Genomic DNA, 22322 nt, shown 5'->3' with positions numbered 1-22322 from the left:
TCTTTTTTGGCAGATTACCAGCGTTTTTGTTAGCTGTCAATGCCTGTCTCCAAACACCTGCAAAAAGCCAGAAAAAAAGCCTGCAAAAAGTCCAAAAAAACCACCTGAAAAAGCCCCAAAAAATTGCCTGAAAACTCAGGTGTGAATGGAGCCTTAGTAAAGCAGAATGTGTGGATCAAAGCATTTCATGCAAACATTCACACCAGAATGATGAAAAAAATGATCAACAAAGTCATTATTCTCAACTATAGAAACAATCTCAACTTGGATTCCCAAATAAAAATCTCACATGAAAAGCTCTTGCGTAACTGCCAAGAGGAAAGAGTCAGTAGTGCTCATTTCCAAAGTATAACCATCCATGATATATTGTGCATCCCCATACTACATCCAGGTGCTGCTGCTGCTCCCATCTCCATTACCTTTGTCTTCTTCATTTCAACCACCTCTTGTTGCAATTTCCTCATCTGCTTTTCATATTGTGACTGGTTTTTCAGCAATCGCGCATGTTCTTTTTGGGCAGCCTGCAATTTCTGGAGTTCCTTATTCATTGTTTGTAGCTTCTTCTCATACTCGGTCTTGATTTTCTTGGCTTTTTCTTCAGTGCATGTTTCCATTGAGCCTTTAATTATAAATAATGTTACAGTGAGGAGTACAAATGAATAAAAAAAAAAAAAAAGCATGATAGGACCATTATCACATTTATTTATTGAGGGTATGCAGATGGGCGATCCCTTTTTTCCCTCAGACTAATAAAAAGTGGTCTATTCCTTGATTAGAAGGTAATTTATCAAAAACAGAATACACAGACAATAACGGCTTATGTGGACACTTGTAGGAGTACATTGACTCTGAATGATCACATCAGGTTAAGCCAATCACATACAGTAAATGATGAGTGTGTGTGTATATATATATATATATATATATATATATATATATATAATTTTTTTTTTTTTTTTTAAATGGCTGTTTAAATAGCATGTACACTGGTATTGCCATAGTGTGTACAGTAATGTCTATAAAAAAAGAGGGAAGAGAGATGGCATCACTACACTACAGCTGCCATTATTTCAGGAAACAGCACTCATTTGAAAAAATCCATCCAGGCAAATCTGTAATTCCCCTGGAATTGATCAGCTGAAGTATCTGTTGCTTTTTAGATCAGACAACAATCTCCAAATATCTATGAATGTCCTTATGACAATAAGCAATGTAGAACACAGTTTATGTTTTTTTATAACAGTATGCATGGTACTAGCCATAATATAAAGTTAAGTTTATACCGAGGTGGAATCCTCAATTTCAGATTTTTCCTGATGACATTCTGACATGACAGGATATTCTTTAGATGGTACCCTTTAAAGTATGTGTTTATTACCCATGTTTTGAAGTACACGATCTCTTTCAAGCTGTGTGTCTCGAATTTTGTGCTGCAGTGTCATCAACTTCTCCTCGTACTGCTGCTTAAGGGTATGGAGCCTTCTCTGACTATTCTCTAGCTCATCGATCAGCTTCTGCTTGATTGCAATCTCACAGGTAATGTTGGCCAGATCTGCTTGATAGTTTTCTTAAAATAAAATTGATAACATATTACTGTATACTGAAAACGGAAAGAAAAACCGTTGGCAGAAACAATTTGAAACTAGATAGAAAAAGGCATAATAAGCTCTAAGATATTTTTCTATACAGAAGAAATGTCAGTTTAGCCGAGCTACAACAAACCAAATATTACATTGCAGCCGTCATAAACTTCTTTATGGTCCATACACACTGGCCTAAAAAAACGCTGCTTCTAAGGGAGTTTCGCATTTTGCCTGTAGAAGCAGCTGTATCCATGTACATTAGGACATTTAGAGGCATATTTTAAGCTCAGTGTTTAGAGGCAGAAAAAAAAAAACAAAATGCTAAAACGAACGTTCCTTAATGCCTCTACAAAAACTCTTTTTATGAGCGTTTTTTTCAAAGAGAACTGCTCAGTGTACATGGAGCATAAATCCTTTAAATTTCTTCAACAGTACAAAAAAAGAACACCTTTTTCATCTAGTTCAGAATCAGATTCATCTGAGCTCTCCACAGCATCAGCATCTTCCTCATCTTCATCTTCTTCATCATCCTCTTCTTCATGATCACTACCTTCTTTCTAAAAAGGTTTAGGAGAAATTGTCAGTCTTATAACCAAAACTAAACATTTGTATTTTCTGTTAAAAGAAAAAAAAAAAAAATCAGATAGTGGGCGGAGGTAGGTTTAAACCCGTCTCTCTCAACCTGGGTACAGTCTGAGGTTGTCAGGGGTTCGGCGTCAACCTGGTTGAGAAAGGCTGTGCTTGTGCTTCCACTGTGCCAATGTTCTAAGCTAAGCTGAGACTAGTGGTGCTCTGAACTGTGCATCTGCACAGTGTGAGCTAAATCAGGGCAACAGTGACATGCAGATCAGTGGAAGGGGGAGTTGTCTTTTATTGTCCTGCCCTGCTGCCTTCCTCCTGCAGTGTAATACTAAACATATTGTGCTGCATTTCTGGGCAGTGACATTCAGGAGCAAGAAAAGTGGTGCATAATATAGTACCGCTCTGGAACGAAGTCTAACACTGAGTTCTGGCCTGAACATGACACATAGAAAACGATCGTTTTGTGTGTGTCGTCGCAGTCATCTGCCCTTTTTCTATGTGTAAAAAAAGCAGGTAACTGCGCTTAGTGGGAATAGGCCCTAACTGAGAATCATTGGTCCTGAACAAAACAGAATGAAAATATGTACAAAACATTACATATTCTCTTAACACAAATAGGAAGCAGTATACACAGTACACAAACTATTATACAGTAGAGCCAAACCTCTCCCATACTTACATTATCCATTTCATTGGTTTCTTTTTCTGTAGAGTCTCTCTCTTCTGACTTTTCACCATCCCCATATTCATCTTTGACAGTACTAGAAAGTAACAAAAACAGAAAATGCCCAGTTAAACACTTTAACCAAGTACATGCTTGAGCTTTGTGCCAAGACAGCAAAACCAAACTGGAAATATAGTTTGCAGTTATGTAGCCTTAGCAGTATACAGCTAATTTCCACTTGCAATTTTAGGTGACTTTTTCATGTAGAAACAGCATCTGTGTCACAATTTAAGCAACACTTTTGACTTTTTCACAAATCAAAAGTATTTCTGCTACAAACCATTTGCAAATAATCTACATTAAAAAGGCAATTGCTTCCCCTTACGAATATTTGAGTCCGTATATTAATGTAACTTATGATTAAAAGCATTAAATTTCTATTCAGTAAATTTGCATTTAACCAAACATAGTAAGGAGTAATAACAAACTTTAGCTTTTGGCATAACTTACATCCTAAGCATAGATTTATGGCTTTTAGCATTACTAATCTCCTAGACATAAATTGTGTTTTATAAACCAAAAAAAAAAAAACTGCATAAGTTAAATAAATATTAATAAAAATGCAACACACACATATAAAACACAGTCTCAAGAGCTATAAACCAAAAGATAGCAACTCGCCTTATCTAACCTTATTGCCTTATCTAACAATACATGCCGTATTTGAAGTATGGCTGCAAAATTTGCAAGGTGAAGGACCATGACTACAAAGAGAATGCCCATCATATAAATGAATCCAGTTTTTAGAGTTGACTACAATCTGATACTTGAAAGCATTGTAGTTTGCAAGTGGGAACAAGCCTCTTTATATTATTAACATGTCCAACTAAGAAAGATTCAATTCTCTCTAAAACAGAAATAGAATTGATGAAGCATCATTTTGACAAGAAACATGTTACATGTTCTTCTATTGCTTGGTATCTTTATCGTTTAATTGCATGTTTCTTTGTCACTAGACACTTCATAAACATGGTAAAGGGTGGAACCATGGAATAAATTGGACAGGACTACGAAGAAAGAAAAACAGAGTTCCAAGTAAATATACTTTAAAAGCTGTGTCCTAGAAAGAAGCAAGTCAAAAGTCGTTAGATCAAGGAATTATGAGGATGGCAAAGAAACAGATTGGCTTAGTGCAGATTGCATAAATATACTGTCCATAATGCATAAGGAGCAGATATTTTGGTGAAACCGTGCCATAAGCATTAGGCTATTTATCAAAACCTTTGGACATTTACTGTATGTGTACATTCTCACATGTGTAGCATTGCACTGGCCTGTTCATTTTCTATCAGCCCTCAATGTGCATCCATTGAGCAAATATTACACCTAAAATAATACATTTTGAGTGTGCATGCATATTGAAGTGCCAGTAAAAACAAACACACCCTCCCACATTGTACCTAGTGCTGGGCTACAACAAGGGCACACAAGTATATCACCACCCTTATAACCCGGAAACAGGACAATGGGAATCAGGAAAAAAAGCAAATGGAACTGTAGTTCAAGTTACTACACACATTCATCTGTCAATGTAACATGTATGCAGCCATTTAGCTCAGCTGAGTTTTCATGCCAGGGAGCACTTGGCAGGAATGTGTGGCATGCAAGTCTATTTGTCATTCATACATATAAAGCTTTAATTCAAGGGACAGAAAGTGGGCACTGCTGTAGCTTAGGGAGATGGTGGGATGATCATGAAAAGTGCCACTTACAGTACCTTGCGAAAGTATTCAGCCCCCTTGAACTTTGCGACCTTTTGCCACATTTCAGGCTTCAAACATAAAGATAAAATGGAGTGGAACGAAATTTATTGGATATTTCAAACTTTAACAAATAAAAAAAACTGAAAAATTGGGCATGCAAAATTATTCAGCCCCCTTAAGTTAATACTTTGTAGCGCCACCTTTTGCTGCAATTACAGCTGTAAGTCGCTTGGGGTATGTCTCTATCAGTTTTGCACATCGAGAGACTGAAATTTTTGCCCATTTCTCCTTGAAAAACAGCTCGAGCTCAGTGAGGTTGGATGGAGAGCGTTTGTAAACAGCAGTTTTCAGTTCTTTCCACAGATTCTCGATTGGATTTAGGTCTGGACTTTGACTTGGCCATTCTAACACCTGGATATGTTTATTTGTGAACCATTCCATTGTAGATTTTGCTTTATGTTTTGGATCATTGTCTTGTTGGAAGACAAACCTCCGTCCCAGTCTTAGGTCTTTTGCAGACTCCATAAGGTTTTCTTCCAGAATGGTCCTGTATTTGGCTCCATCCATCTTCCCTGTCCCTGCTGAAGAAAAGCAGGCCCAAACCATGATGCTGCCACCACCATGTTTGACAGTGGGGATGGTGTGTTCAGGTTGATGAGCTGTGTTGCTTTTACGCCAAACCTAACGTTTTGCAAGTTTGATTTTGGTTTCATCTGACCAGAGCACCTTCTTCCACATGTTTGGTGTGTCTCCCAGGTGGCTTGTGGCAAACTAAACAACACTTTTTATGGATATCTTTAAAGAAATGGCTTTCTTCTTGCCACTCTTCCATAAAGGCCAGATTTGTGCAGTATACGACTGATTGTTGTCCTATGGACAGTCTCCCACCTCAGCTGTAGATCTCTGCAGTTCATCCAGAGTGATCATGGGCCTCTTGGCTGCATCTCTGATCAGTCTTCTCCTTGTATGAGCTGAAAGTTTAGAGGGACGGCCAGGTCTTCGTAGATTTGCAGTGGTCGGATACTCCTTCCATTTCAATATTATCGCTTGCAAAGTGCTCCTTGGGATGTTTAAAGCTTGGGAAATCTTTTTGTATCCAAATCCGGCTTTAAACTTCTCCACAACAGTATCTCTGACCTGCCTGGTGTGTTCCTTGTTCTTCATGATGCTCTCTGCACTTTAAATGGACCTCTGAGACTATCACAGTGCAGGTGCATTTATCCGGAGACTATATAAAATTACCGTGTAACATAGGCCCTTACCCCTGTGAGGGATTTACAAAAACAAAATGATAGAAAAAGATGGGGCTTTGCGGGCCAGTGGGAGTAGAAGGATCAGACAGAGAACCGTTTATAAAACCAAAATTGCATTTTATTTGTATAAAGACCAATAAAACTAAGCATGGACTACCATGCATGTATGATAACAAAGGACTGACATAACATACAATGATAAAATCAAACAATTAACGTCACTATTTATAGAGAAACATATCCCCAGAAGGGGTTGTAACCAAAATCTGTATAAGGTGGAAATTGGGTCTCAAGCTGGATTCGGTCACGGTAGGTCCCCAGCAAGCCGACGCGTTTCGCTCAAGGCTTCCTCAGGGCCTGAGAGACCATAACAGACCGATGTTTTCTATGAACAACATAAAAGCATAATCAAATGAGTGCCAGTCAATCATAAATTCCATGATATATCATACATAATAACATTATATTTCAATTATTACATAGGTATATTTGGTTTTAGTTTTTGTACTGACCCTTCTTGATAGTGACTTGTGCTAGGCGACAAAGCTGTAGCGATACTAATGCTGCTTGGAGCTATATTGCTTCGGTATTTATCATAACAGACATCAAAAATGTATTTCTTGCATAGGATCCAATGTATTACGTCCCAGATTGTGTTGCCAGGGGCAAGGCTGTAAACCAAAATGCCAATAGATATATATATGTGTCTACCGTATGATTTCGATTTTCATATGTTTATAATCTCATAACCAACCTTTTTTGGCTATCCCCCTTATGAACTTTTTGGAGTGAGTCCCAACTCACAAGGTGAAGGTCCTCTCCTTGATATATTCGCCCTTATATATATATTCACTCCTAGATATAATAGATCTATGAACATGAGAGCATAGGTTATTCTTTATCAGTGGAAGAGGGAAGAGAGCTAGTGAGGATAGCTTATTGGTTGAGTGGAGACAGTTAGATGGATAGACTAATGATTTGATGGTAGTATCAACAATATATGTAATATAATATAATAGTAAAGTCAAAGTGTTCACACCCACCTAGTATTGTGTTACATGGCTTGAATAGGATAGGCAGCACCTTTCTTTCTGTAGTTCAGAGATATAGTGTATATTTATATACTATTATATCTAGGAGTGAATATATATATAAGGGCGAATATATCAAGGAGAGGACCTTCACCTTGTGAGTTGGGACTCACTCCAAAAAGTTCATAAGGGGGATAGCCAAAAAAGGTTGGTTATGAGATTATAAACATATGAAAATCGAAATCATACGGTAGACACATATATATATCTATTGGCATTTTGGTTTACAGCCTTGCCCCTGGCAACACAATCTGGGACGTAATACATTGGATCCTATGCAAGAAATACATTTTTGATGTCTGTTATGATAAATACCGAAGCAATATAGCTCCAAGCAGCATTAGTATCGCTACAGCTTTGTCGCCTAGCACAAGTCACTATCAAGAAGGGTCAGTACAAAAACTAAAACCAAATATACCTATGTAATAATTGAAATATAATGTTATTATGTATGATATATCATGGAATTTATGATTGACTGGCACTCATTTGATTATGCTTTTATGTTGTTCATAGAAAACATCGGTCTGTTATGGTCTCTCAGGCCCTGAGGAAGCCTTGAGCGAAACGCGTCGGCTTGCTGGGGACCTACCTTGACCGAATCCAGCTTGAGACCCAATTTCCACCTTATACAGATTTTGGTTACAACCCCTTCTGGGGATATGTTTCTCTATAAATAGTGACGTTAATTGTTTGATTTTATCATTGTATGTTATGTCAGTCCTTTGTTATCATACATGCATGGTAGTCCATGCTTAGTTTTATTGGTCTTTATACAAATAAAATGCAATTTTGGTTTTATAAACGGTTCTCTGTCTGATCCTTCTACTCCCACTGGCCCGCAAAGCCCCATCTTTTTCTATCATTTTGTTTTTATTTATCCGGAGACTTGATTACACACAGGTGGATTCTATTTAATCATCATTAGTCATTTAGGTCAACATTGGATCATTCAGAGATCCTCACAGAACTTCTGGAGAGAGTTTGCTGCACTGAAAAGGGCTAAATAATTTTGCACGCCCAATTTTTCAGTTTTTTATTTGTTAAAAGTTTGAAATATCCAATAAATTTTGTTCCACTTCATGATTGTGTCCCACTTGTCGTTGATTCTTCACAAAAAATTACAGTTTTATATCTTTATGTTTGAAGCCTGAAATGTGGCAAAAGGTCGCAAAATTCAAGGGGGCCGAATACTTTTGCAAGGCACTGTACAGGTTAAAGTAAATATTTAATAGAAAATACCAATGCTTGACCTCATATTTTGTCTAGATATACCAATTCTTGACCTCATATTTTGTCTAGATATACTGGGGTTTATTTATAAAGCAGTCTGACATTCTTCACCCAACATTTACCACAAGTGAATCTTTCATAGTGCATGTTTTTTAAAGGCCTGTCATTTATTCATTGCCAATAAATGTTTGGTAAAAGTCACATCCAATGCCAAATAAACCCCACTGTGTGGACCGATATCACTATCAAATATCTGCACCCAATGCATATTAAATAAGTGGAAAAAAAAATTAAAAATAAGATTGTGTTCATCAAGAATAGGAAGGTATTTTGTGCATGAGTGACTCCTGGACATTGCTGCTGGCCCCACTTTACAATGCACAGAATATCCCAAAAAAGGTGTAGTAAATCCAGCTCTTTTATGAATTTTAAGTGTATTGTTCAGTTAATTTTGCTTTTAAACCAACAACTACCAGCCATTCTAATTTAATTAATACTTGCTTATGTTTGCTAGCAAGACATCTTGCACAGTAAAATTTTGCAGTTCGCATTTTCCAACTGTTTACAGCGGCATGAAGAATAAATTTGACAACTTTCAGATTTTCTATGTCTTTTTTGACAATACATGTGAACATAAGAATACTGAAGTTCTAGAAAATTCACTGCCATATGACAAGTTTGATGGAACTGAATAGGGCAAAAAAAAAAAGTACACAGGATTCAGCATATTCACTGTGAGTAGAAACTTAACTCCATTCAGTAGTTGGTCTTTAGGCAGGTGGCAGATCCACAATTCTCTGGGTACACTTATAAGGATTGCCAGGCAGAGTCCTGCACCTATTAACCTACTGAAGAGATACTGTATAGGTAAGTGTACACAAGTGAAGGGAGCTGCCTTGCTTCTGTGTAGTACTGTATATGGCCAGCTGAAGGAAACCCTTGTAAAGAATACCAGGGTGTTGAAGGTAGGGTGGATGCCTGTAGAAATGCTTCTGATATCAAGTCTGTTTTTTTTTTTACGTACAGTGAGTGTTGTGAGCAGTGGTGGTGGGGGGACCCCACTTTAAAATAATGTGATTGTGATTGCACATATTGTAGAATTAAAATGCCACTCCATTCCTGTCCACATTTCTAAAAATTTATAAATCTGACACGGTCTGTCAGGGCAGTGAGACAAACATTGCAAATGGTATGCATTGCATTAATTTAGTAGCATTATTTCTAAGCAGACTTCTGATGTAACTGAATTTCCTATTGCAAACATTTCGAATTTTGCAAAAGTTAAAGAAAACCTGCATCTGCACAACAGGCAGAACAATAAACCAAAAAACATTATTGATTTTACTGACTTCATGTCCTATTCTAATAAAAACTTGTCAGAGACATGAAAAAAAGTGAGCCAAATTTTCCAGGGTGGACTCCAGTAAGGTTAAAAATGCCTGGAAACTTACAACACAATGTTGTCTTTACTTGGATTTCTATTATATTGTGAGTCGCAGACTTGCTGTGATAAACTGCACTGGGTCAATATACCCAAGCCACAGGTGTTACACCTATTTGATCTACGCCTAGTTTATGTGGGAGAGCTTTATTGCTCAGCACTTTTTGACTTCCTTTCACCAGCTTGTAGGCCCCTACTGTAAGTATGAGCGCATTAGTTTTGGATATGTACGTAAAAACCGTGAACCTCTGCATTACACTATAGCAATGGGTAGTCTTTAGTGTGAAGCACAGAAAAATAAGATGCTCGCTAAGACATGCTTTACATCCTGATATAGGTTCAAACTTCTTGGGGATTCATTTTCTATACAACTATGAAAACGTACACACAGAGACCTGCAAATAAAGCTTTTCATACAGCATTTGTGTTTTTCGAGAAGATGGTTTGCCTGTAGGTTTCCTTTAAAATTAAACTCTAGTTCCAAAGAATGTCTTTTAAGCCTACATGTGAAAACAATTCAGTGGGAATTATCTTTTCAATGTGTGAAAATGTATTAGAAATCACGTTTTTAAAGTACAGCTTGTATTTATGTATAACGGAGCAGCCTTTCTGAGCCAGTTATCAAAGCTGGTGACTGATAATGATTGGTAGCCAGAGACCATAAGACCTAGGCTGGGTTCTGAAGAGCAACAATTTCTATTTAAAATATTATTATTTGGTAATATATAAACTTGCCCTAGTCACAGTAAGTGTAGTTCTTAAAGACCAGTTGACTTTAAAGCTTCAGTATAAGCAATTTCTTTTCCAAAATTAGATTATTACACTTGTACAGGTCTAAGACAAATGTTTATGCTGGCAATTATCAAACACTTAAATGCATAAAATGATGCTGGAAAGATTTGATTATACTGTGTTAATTAAAAAAAATTTTTTTTTTTTTTGTAAAACAAGTGAAGATCCAACTAAAACAAATATCAGAGATAAAGGGTAGTATTCCAACCTTCTTTCTTCTTGGTTGCTTTCCTGAAGCTGCTGTAGCCTTCAAAAGCAGAAGTACAGAATAGGCAGCCAAACCAATGCAGGACAGACCAGACAAACAATGAAAGTTATAAAGGTAAAAATTGTGCATGAAATTCCTACCTTTAACATATACATTATACTTAATGGTAAGCATTATGTAAAAAAACAAAAACACAAATTCAAATCTTACAAAGACAACGCTGAGAATTACATGCAATGGCATATTTCAATACACTATCATTAGAAGAATATTAATAGATCCAGTTAACAGATATAAGATTGCAAAGAAAGAACAATGAAATCAAAATACTATACATTAATATATTGCTGATATTATAGCCACAGATTCTGCTTTAGAAGGGCTTACTGCAGACTACAAATGGTCCCTCTTATTATTATGATTTTGCAATTGGCAAACCATGCTAAGGCAGCTCAAAGATGATCAGTTTTTTTTTTTTTTTTTTCGTTCAACCAGCCAATTGAACAAAAAAAAAAACAAAAAAAAAACAAAAAAAAAAAAATGGCCAGATTCCCCCATCCACGCATTTGAGGTGGATGGGGGAAACCTCTCCGCTGAGCTATTATATTCTAACAGCAGAGAGATTTTTCTGCTGTCAGAATACACTGATCAGCATTGCAGGCTATAGCAAGCGGTGCTGATCTAGGGGGGGGGAAATCCAGCAGGGCAGCTGTACAGAAATCTACTTCTGTACAACCTCCCAACCCATACATAGATCGAAATTTGGCCAGTTCCTGTGGAAATTCAATGTTAATCTGGTCTTCTGGTCTGGTGTCTGGATACTATTGTTCAGATGCTGTGTGAAGAACAATTTTATAATAGGAAAATATGTTTTCCCAACTCTCCCTGCTTACATGAAATATAAAATATAACCAAACTCATGTTATTTGACCTGGTAAATAAAAAAAAATAAATAAAAAATGGACGCTGCAATGACCTGTTTGACCATAACTTTGCAATGTGCAATTTGACCATGGTAAGACAGATGGCTTTTGTGAGCTTAGGCCTAAGGTCTAAGGCCAAGTCCTACTCCAAACAGTTCGTAGATTTGTCTTTTACGGATTTATCTTTTACGGACGTACACTTTCTCCCCAGCTAGCATCACAGATTCTGTCAGACGCAGATCTCAGAGTATTTAAAACCCTATTTACCTGTAAGCTGAGTTTGGGCTGCACTGCACTCAGAAGTCATAGCAACAAGCACACCTCATTGTGTAGTATTTCACCAGGTGGGCCAAATGTATTTGTCAACATGCCACTGAGAGCACTAGCGGCACTGCATGGGAAGATGTTTCTGTAGAAGAAAGATGCTTGAGCCCATATGCAATGGGTTTTATAGATAAAGCCGGCCACTGCCTGAATATATAGTAAAATTCTCCTTGCATGAAGTTCATGCAGCAAACGCTATCTATTAAATTTAAATCATAGTTCTGGTCACTGGACTTCATCATGAAGATGAGGAGGAAGTGTTAGCCTGAATCTCAATGCTATCTGCTTTTTTTATTCCTAAAAGTCACTGTTCTTTGCTGGGTTAGTGACCCACCAAGGGTAAAAGATACAGAATGAACAGGCTGGTCATTGTGGTGCACATAATTCATGTCTTGGCAAGGTCTGCTAGCAACACAACATATCAGGGCTTACACTGACAATAAACTGGTTAAAATATATATAGATATATATATATCTCTATCTATATCTATCTATAAGTATTTATTCTTAAATAAAAAATAAGTTACCCTCTGATCTCTGCCTTCTTCAAATGTCCAAAACCCTTTATCCTTTTTTTTTTTTTTTTTTTTTTTTTTTTTTAAAGAGAGTAGTTAATTTTGTTTTCCATATTACCACAGTTTGTTGAAAAGAAGTAGCCACCCTCTCTTGCTCACTCCTGAGATAGACTAGGGACTATGGGATTTGTAGTATGCATAGAGCAGTGCACTGCTTGTGCCAAACAAATTGGAAAATGAGAGGTTTGAGAGATCACTGGGGATGTTACAAGGAGGAAAACAAAGTAAGAAACCATTTCATAAAATATAGATTGCAGGGCCATTACGTAGTGGATGTGTATAGATTATCCCTGGAGCATAAGAACATTGTTTAGTGTCACTTTAAAAACCTTAATAGCGAGAATATGGCAATCCTACCTGGTTTGTAATTCCCTTCTGAATAAATGTCAGTATTGGTGATTATTGTCAAAAAACATTATTTATGTGAACTGAACACAAGATGGTCCTAAAATAAACAGCTTAAAGTATGTAGAACAAAAAGGCACCTATATCAGAAAATGTACCACGATAGTCCCTAGTAATAAAGCATTGAAATTAACTTTTTTAAGCACTATAAAGGTAGTTAGAAGGATCATAGTTCGGTAATTGTTGAGGGCGGTTTGAGAACACATGAAAACAACAGTAATTCTCAGGTGTAACACATATCATATACTGTAAGAGCTAAAAATTGCAAATTCTGATGAATACATAATGAAAAGACAAACACATGCAATGATTTTTCCTGTATGGAAATGGCTGCTTTAGCTGTGACAACCCATATGAAAGCAATCTACTTAAATGACAACTGTCGTTTTAAAACACATACACAATTTTAAATATATCCAGGGATACCAAGCAAACGTGCATCTTTTCTTTGAATGTCATCAGGCCAAGTTTCTTTGAATGTCGTCAGGCCAAGGCCAGTGTAAATGTAAAGAAAGACAGAGGTAAGAAGAAGCGTTTGGAACGTTGCTTCTTGTACTTGTTGATATTAAAGAGCTTAGTGTTTTAAGAATACAGTCATCCTTTATAGAAGGGCAAACCCTACTAATACCTTTAATTTTCCCACTGACATTTGTTGCAGTGTTTTAATGCAATTAGCTAGACGTTGAGGAAACAAAAGGCATGTTTCTTCTCACAAAAAAAAAAATAGAAAAATATTTACATTGTTACATACATACAGTATGCCACAAAAGTGAGTACACCCCTCACATTTTTGTAATTATTTTATTATAAGTTTTCATGTGACAACACTGAAGAAATGACACTTTGCTACAATGTAAAGTAAAGTAGTGAGTGTACAGCTTGTATAACAGTGTAAATTTGCTGTCCCCTCAAAATAACTCAACACACAGCCATTAATGTCTAAACCGCTGGCAACAAAAGTGAGTACACCGCTAAGTGAAAATTTTCAAATTGAGCCCAATTATCAATTTTTCCTCCTCGGTGTAATATGACCCGCTAATGTTACAAGGTCTTGGGTGTGAATGGAAAGAAGGTGTGTTAGATTTGGTGTTATCGCTCTCACCCTCGCATACTGGTCACTGGAAGTTCAACATGGTACCTCATGGCAAAGAACTCTCTGAGGATCTGAAAAAAAAAAAAAAATTGTTGCTCTACATAAAGATGGCCTAGGCTAGATATGAGCTGCAGCATAGTGGCCAAGACCATACAGTGGTTTAACAGGGCAGGTTCCACTGAGAATAGGCCTCGCCATGGTTGACAAAAGACGTTGAGTGCACGTGCTCTGCGTCATACCCAGAGGTTGTCTTTGGGAAATAGACGTACGAGTGCTGCCAGCGTTGCTGCAGAGGTTGAAGGGGTGGGGGTCAGCCTGTCAGTGCTCAGACCATACCCTGCACAATGCATCAAATTAGTCTGCATGACTGTCGTCCCAGAAGGAAGCCTCTTCTAAAGATGATGCACAGGTAAGCCCGCAAACAGTTTGCTGAAGACAAGCAGACTAAGGACATGGATTATTGGAACCATGTCCTGTGGTCTGATGAGACCAAGACAAACTTATTTGGTTCAGATGGTGTCAAGCGGTATGGCGGCAACCGGGCGAGGAATACAAAAACAAGTGTGACTGTACAAGCATGGTGGTGGAAGTGTCATGGTCTGGGGCTGCATGAGGGCTGCCGGCCCTGGGGAGCTACAGTTCATTGAGGGAACCATGAATGCCAACATGTACTGTGACATACTGAAGCAGAGCACGAGCCCCTTCCTTCAGAGACTGAGCTGCAGAGCAGTATTCCAACATGATAAACGACCCAAAACACGCCTCCAAGACAACCACTGCCTTGCTAAAGAAGCTGAGGGTAAAGGTGATGGACTGGCAAAGCATGTCACCAGACCTAAACCCTATTGAGCATCTGTGGGGCATCCTCAAAACAGAAGGCGGAGGAGCGCAAGGTCTCTAACATCCACCAGCTCCGTGATGTCATCATGGAGGAATGGAAGAGGACTCCAGTGACAACCTGTGAAGCTTTGGTGAACTCCATGTCCAAGAGGGTTAAGGCAGTGCTGGAAAATAATGGTGGCCACACAAAATAATGACACTTTGGGCAAAATTTGGACATTTTCACTTAGGGGTGTACTCACTTTTGTTGTCATCAGTTTAGACATTAATGGCTGTGTGTTGAGTTTTTTTGAGGGGACAGAAAATTTACACTGTTATACAAGCTGTACACTCACTACTTTACATTGTAGCAAAGTGTCATTTCTTCAGTGTTATCGCATGAAACAATATAATAAAATATTTACAAAAATGTGAGGGGTGTACTCACTTTTGTGAGATACTGTAGTTAATCAGGTTGAAAAAAGAAAAGTCCATCTAGCTTAACCAATAAAAAACAAAGGAAAACACAACCATACAATCCCATATACACAATTCTATACCCAAGAGTTGATCCAGAGGAAGGCGTAAAACCCCAGCAAAGCATGATCCAATTTGCTACAGCAGGGGAAAAAATCCTTCCTGAACCCCCAAGAGGCAATCTGATATTCCCTGGATCAAATTTACCTATAAATATTAGTAACCAGTTATATTATGTACACCCAGGAAACAATCCAGACCTTTTTTTTAAAGCAATCTACTGAGCTGGCCAGAACCACCTCTGGAGGGAGTCTATTCCACATTTTCACAGCTCTTACTATGAAAAAAACCTTTTCATATTTGGACATGAAATCTGTTTTCCTCTAGACGTAAAGAGTGCCCCTTTGTCCTCTGTGATGACCTTAAAGTGAATAATTTAAAACTATATGATCACTATATGGACCCCTTATATATTTATACATATTCATCATATCCCCTCTTAATCTATTCTCCTCAAGAAAGAATAAACTCAGTTTCTCTAATCTTTATTATTTTTTTTTTATTATTATTTATTGGTGCTTCTGTCAGTGTTGAGACATGATCAACATTTGTAGATCTGTAAAGCTCTAATGCCAGATTAAGTGACTAGTGCCGGGGAGGGCGTGGTTCGTCAATGGCTCCGTGAGAGGCCGAGCAGTGAGGAGTTCTGCTTGGTGGAAGAGAGCGCCGTGCAGTGAGTGAGTCGGCTCTCCCCCCCACCCCGCTAGGTGCAGAGCGGGGCCCGAGGCTCACGGAGGACGGTAATGGGGAAATCCAGGCTCGGGGAGCCATAAAGCAGCGGTGGTGGCAAGGAAGCAGGCGGTCATACGCTGAATGTGCGGGACCCTGCCTCAGAGTGAGAGAGGTACAGCATAGGGTGAAAGACCGTGCGGGTCGGCGTGGGGCTGAGGGGCTGTGGAGGAGGAGAGCCGGGGTCGAGTGCCAGCTGGGACAGTAGATGCGGAGGTCGCTGGTCTGCCCTGTATATATGACTCAAGCAGCCAGCCCGGAGCAGAAGCAAGCCCTAGAGAAAAGGACAGACATCACCTCTTACTTTCTGAGACGCACAGTGGCATCACGAAGCACTGTTGGGACCAAGGCATCACAGAAACGCCAAACAAACTCAGGAATGGCAGTTCAGCAGAAAGGGCCCAAAGCTACAAACACTCAATCTATTGGGGTCTCTTCTGGTGGGAAGAAGCCTTTAGTAATGGATATATCGCATGAATAAAGGAATGAAGAGCCCAAAGAATCCCTGATTATGCCGCAACAGCCCCAAATACCATCAACAGCGGAGTGGAGTGAGTTTTTAAAGCTGATCCCGACGAAACAGGATATCCAAGACATGGCTGCAGCAATCGTGAGTGACATTAAAATGGAAATATGTGGTTTAAAACAAAAAGTTGACCAAATTGAAGGCAGATTGGTGAATACAGAGTCAGTACAATGTGATTTTGAAGTCAGAATCTCTGAATTAGAAAGTTCACAAGCGCAGTTGCAAAAACAAGTCACCTGGTTGCGGCTGCAGCAGGATGATGCCGAGAACCGCAGCCGGAGGAATAATATTCGACTGCGGGGCTTGCCTGAATCCGTAAAGGGCCCAGAGCTCAGAACCACGGTAGTGGGTATTTTGAATGGTGTGTTGGAGAGACCCCAAATGGAAAAAATGGAAATTGACAGAGTGCACAGGGTTAAAGCGCCCCGAAGGACGGTAACAGAACTAATCCCAGATGTCCTGATTAGGATTCACCTGTTCTCACTTAAAGAAGACATAATGAGACAAGCATGGGCAAAAGGGCAGATTGAGTATGAAGGTTCTCAGCTGAAACGGTTGCCAGATCTTTCACGGGGGACCCTAAAGATGAGAGCCGCAATTAAACCCCTCCTAGAGGTCATAAGAAAAGTGGGAGCAACCTATTTTTGGGGACACCCCTTCCATTTGAAAGTGGTGAAAGACAGAGAAACGTTCTTATTGAAATGGCCAGACCAGCTCCCCAGGCTCTTTACATTTTTGGGGTGCGCCCCGATCCATGTGAGTGACTGGATGGATGTCCTAGGAAACTCCGTGAACTATTACATGAATTAAGCCATACAACATGGGTGAAATTGGGAGCAGATAGGTGTGGGAGCAAAACAGATGCTCAGGACAAGGAGACATTAATACAACGAACCTAAAAGTGCTGCACACAGGTTCCTGGCCGATTCCATGTTTTTTTTTTTTTTTTTACGGTTTTTCCCATGCGTTTTTTTTTTTCTTTTGTTTGTTTCTGGGGTTCTCCCTATCTCCTCTTCTCCCTCTCTTTCTGGGAGGGGGGAAAGTTAAGATGTGTGGAGGTCCCTGGTATCCCCACACCCACCTCGAACATTTGCTTTGTCAAGATATGGGCGTTTTTTCTGCATTTTTTCTGTTTTACTTTTTATATGTCCTTACTATCTGAGTCACCCTCGAAGGGGAAGGGGGGGGGGTTACTTTTAGTGTGATTTGTGTTATTTTTCCATGCTTTTCATGTTTTTCTTATGGGAGATTTGTGGTGTGCGTTTTTGGATTTTTTTTTTTTTTTTTTTTTTTTTTTCACAGGAAAGTTGGATATTATATATTTGTATCTGTAGAAATCAACAATAACTTCACAAGGTGTTTTTTTTTTTTATATAATTTTTTTTTTTGTTTCTATTCGTGCCCCTGCCAGCCATGGAGGGCCGGAGCACGATCTTAAGGGTTAAGAGGGAAGGGGGCACTGAGGTAGAGGTAATTAGAGAGTGTTCCCTCACTTCGTGCGGGACACGCTTAAGACATAAAAAAAGATGATATGTGAGACTTCATAATACCGAATTTAAATCACTATTAGGGTGTATACAGAGGATATAGTGACTCAGGGAATAGTTATGGTTAATAGCAACTAGAAGTGAGTAAGAGAGATCCTCTGCGACCTGGCTCGGGGTAGTTTGACTAGATCGGGAGGCGTAAGAGGGGGTCTCTGGGGCGGGGGGGGGGGGGGGGGAGTAGGACATTGACATTATGTGAAGGGAGGCGATCGTCCGCCGAGTTAGAGCTCCTCTAGCTGGACACTTTAAATTTATAGTTTTACTGTCTGCCAGGGATAAGATAGGGACTACATCCTTACCACCACGGTAGGGGTGAGAGGGAGTAGAGCCCATTTTCTTAGCTCCAATTTTTGGAGCCCAGCCTTTTCTTCTTTTTTCTTCCCTCTTGTGTTCTTGAAAGAGAGTGTCCAGGTACAGTGGCTTGCTCGCGGGGTTTTGGGAACCACAGCCCCCTTAGTAGATAGCGCCTGGTTGTGCTGGTTTAGATAACCATTAGAGGGGGGTAGGGGTAGTGGGTATTAAACAGTATATACATACTTGTGTGGGTGAAGGGGGGTTTCTTTTCTTGTCAAATTTTTTTTTTTTTTTTCTCGCATAGGTTGTGTGGCCGTAGGGGGGCAGGGGACCGTTCCACAATGGTGGCTGGAGGTGGGGGGGGGGGGCAGCAGGTTGTAAGATTACGACCTATAACGTGAGGGGACTATCAACCCCACAGAAGCGTAGGAGACTTATGGGAGATCTAAAACAAGATGCTACACAAATAGCTTTCATTCAGGAGACCTACTTCCGCAAAGATGCAGTACCAAAATTGTACAATAAAGACTTTCCATGGGTTTACCACGCTACATCCCCTATTGCTAAATCAAAGGGTGTGAGCATTTTAATATCAAGTGCTATGAATTGGACCCTGAAAGAAGAATTGGCTGACCCAATGGGTAGGTTCGTGTTGGTGAAGGGGTGGATAGGACGGGTCGAGGTAACCCTTGTAAATGTCTATTTTCCCAAATATGGGCATGTAATGTTTTTACAGAAAATGATTCCAGTTGTCTTGGAATTCCGGGAAGGGCACTTAGTGATGGGAGGTGACTTTAATTATGCCCCAGAACCTCTGTTGGATACCTCCAAAAGAAGTTCATATATGTCATTTGCTAAATTGCTAAGGCTACAAAAAGAGATCTCCCTCCTGGGCCTCATCGACCCATGGAGGTTGATGCACCCAGGGGAGAGAAATTACACTTTGTATTCTCCAATCCACAAGGCATATAGTAGGATAGACAGAATCCTGGTTACCCAGGCAGACCTGCCGTTAGTGACAGACTCAGATATCGGAGATTTTTCAATCTCTGACCATTTTCCGGTGTATGTGAGTATAGAGTGGGAATCAAAAAACTGTAGTCCAAGATCATGGCACATAAATGAGGCCTTATTACAATCCTCGGAAATGGAGGGGAAGATAGAGGAGGCGTTACATAACTACTTTTTGGAAAATACATCGGAGTCGCTCTCACCTTCCACGATCTGGGAAGCGCACAAGTGCGTGATAAGAGGGGTTCCGATACAGTTGGGTGCACAGCGTAAAAGAGAGCGAGAGGCGAAAATTAAAGAATATCTAACTAAAATTGAACATCTGAGTAGACAGCATAAGAGAACGCTTGCGGAAGCTCACTTGATCCCTCTCATGCGGGTAAGAGAGGAATTGAATCAGATACTTTTCCAAAAGACAGTACGAAATATGTTATGGTTGAAAAGACACCTGTATGAATATGCAAATAAACCAGGGGTGATGCTGGCACGAGCATTGAGGGGCCCAAAAAGACGAACTCAAATTTTACGTCTTAGAAATACAAAAGGTGGGGAGGTTCACACTTCAGCTGACATAGCAGAAGAGTTCTGCTCTTTCTATCGGTCACTATATAACCTACCGGAAATAGGGAGCAAGAAAAGTCCAGAAAAGGGGAAGCAGATAGAGGAGTATTTACGAGACTCGGGCATGCGTACACTTTCAGAGGACCAAGTACTGACTTTGGAAGGCGAGATATCGGGGGAAGAGCTGGCCGCTGCGATTTCACAGACCAAGGCACATAAGGCACCTGGCCCAGATGGCTTTACTTTAAGTTATTACAAGAAATTTGGGGAGCGTTTAAAGAACCCCCTACTATCACATTTCAATGAAGTGGGAAGAAGAGCGGCGTTCCCGTTGGATTCTTTACGGGCGCACATTACTCTAATACTTAAAGAGGAGAAGGACCCCCTGTGTTGCGGCAGCTATCGCCCGATATCTTTGATAAATGTAGACACGAATCTATACGCAAGAATATTAGCAAATCGGCTCTTACCATATATGGCAGATTTGGTCCATTTCGACCAAGTGGGCTTTATTCCTACCCGGGAGGCCCGGGACAATACAATCCGAGCCATAGATTTAATACATCGGGCACGTACATCACGGAAGAAGATGGTTCTCTTCGCAGCAGATGCGGAAAAGGCCTTTGACAGGGTGGCGTGGGATTTTATCCGGGCCACCCTGTCATACATAGGCCTGGGACCACAAATGCTGCAATTTATACTGGCACTTTATACGGTCCCTACGACTGCGGTTAGGGTAAATGAATGGAGGTCGAGTTACTTCCCTATCTCTAATGGCACACGGCAGGGGTGCCCTTTATCCCCGCTTATATTCGTGTTGTGTCTGGAACCACTATTGTGCAGAATTCAGAGTTCTCCGGATATAGCGGGAATCCAAAGCGGGGGGGGAACAACACAAGGTGGCCGCGTTTGCGGATGACCTGCTTTTTTTTTGCTACTAACCCTTCTCTTTCATTACCAAATATTCTAGACGCCCTGAAAACATACAGTGGGTTCTCTAATTATAAAATTAATGTAACTAAATCAGCGGCACTCAACATATCGTTATCTGACCAAGAAGAGAGAGCACTTCGAACAGCGTTCCCGTTTCAATGGGCCTCAGATACGCTGAAATACTTAGGGATACAGTTAACGGCAGATCCCGCGGATCTCTATAGAAAGAATTACCTTCCGCTTGTAGGAAAGATTAAAGCAGATCTTAGAATATGGCAGCTGTTGGCAGTGACGTGGTTTGGGCGCTGTAGCGTTATTAAAATGAATGTGTTACCCCGTATTTTGTATTTAATGCAGACAATTCCAATAGCAGTTCCAAAAGAATTCTTTCAATCAATCAAGGGCATACTCTGCGCCTATATTTGGGCAAACAAATCCCCGAGAATTAAGATGCAGACGTTGGCCTTACCCAAAGTAAGAGGTGGGATGGGATTACCAGATATCCTGAGATATTACAGGGCGGTCCATATAGTAAGGGTGGTAGACTGGCACTGCAATAAACTTACCAAACGATGGGTGGATTTAGAGAATGAGGAATCAGGTCAGCTAACCCCCCCAGCCCCATGGTCGGTGTTCGAATCAAAAGACGCTATTCTCAAACATCCTACAGTGGGAGCGACTATAAAAGAAACTAAGAGAATTCAGTCGCATTGGAGGGTAGCCCCGGGTATATCTCCGATGACACCGATCTTGGGGAACCCGGATTTTCCCCCGGGGTGTATAAATGCCAGACTCCGTAGGTGGGCTCAGAATGGTAAAAGGCGCCTAGGTGATATATGGCAAAATGGGCCTATGCCCTCCCTAGAAGAACTTAGGACAGGTGCAGGAGAATCGCTAGATTATTTCAGCCTTTATCAGTTGTATAATTATATTAGATCAGTTCGGCAGAAAGGGTATGCACCACGAGAGCTAACGGATCTGGAAAATATGTGTAGAACAGGTAACGCAACGGGCCATTTGATCTCAAGGTTCTATACACAATTGTCAGAAGAAGAGGGAGACCAACAATTGCCGTTTATCCAAAAATGGGAGCAGGAGTTAAACACCGTGTGGTCAAAAGAGCAGATAAATAAGATCCGGAGATTAGTTCACCAATCGTCACTAGATTGTAAGATCCAAGAGACAGGGTATAAAATTCTAACCAGATGGTATAGAGTCCCATCACTATTACACAGAATAAAAGAGGCGGTCTCAGGAAAATGCTGGCGGTGTGGATTGGAGGATGGAAATATGGTGCATATTTTTTGGGATGTAAAAGAGTGCAGCCATTTTGGAATAAGATAGCAGTGGCTATAAAACATATAGCCAACGTGGATATACTAGGGGATCCCGCGTTGTGCTTGCTGCATTTGACAGGAAGCTCAGTGCGGAGCTA

The 22322-nt window shown here is 40.0% G+C and overlaps 1 protein-coding gene across 6 annotated transcripts in view; it reads right to left on the bottom strand.

The window, feature by feature from the left end:
• The window catches only part of KIF21A (kinesin family member 21A), a 303313-nt gene that overhangs the window by 143404 nt on the left and 137587 nt on the right, over positions 1 to 22322 (bottom strand). For 5 of the 6 annotated variants that reach the window (XM_082254436.1, XM_082254439.1, XM_082254440.1 and 2 more), the window contains exons 12-16: positions 10611 to 10649; positions 2845 to 2926; positions 2032 to 2140; positions 1379 to 1567; positions 420 to 619 (exon numbers count right to left, since the gene is read on the bottom strand). In XM_082254436.1, the coding sequence (XP_082110562.1) occupies positions 420 to 619; positions 1379 to 1567; positions 2032 to 2140; positions 2845 to 2926; positions 10611 to 10649 (619 nt within the window). The remainder of the gene's footprint in view (positions 1 to 419; positions 620 to 1378; positions 1568 to 2031; positions 2141 to 2844; positions 2927 to 10610; positions 10650 to 22322) is intronic. The other variant, XM_082254438.1, reaches the window with a different exon arrangement.

Source organism: Pelophylax lessonae, assembly GCF_965119305.1.
Source record: "Pelophylax lessonae genome assembly, chromosome: 4".
Lineage (NCBI taxonomy): Eukaryota > Metazoa > Chordata > Amphibia > Anura > Ranidae > Pelophylax > Pelophylax lessonae.
Note: the sequence above shows the minus strand (reverse complement) of the source record. Positions and strands in the feature narration are given on the sequence as shown.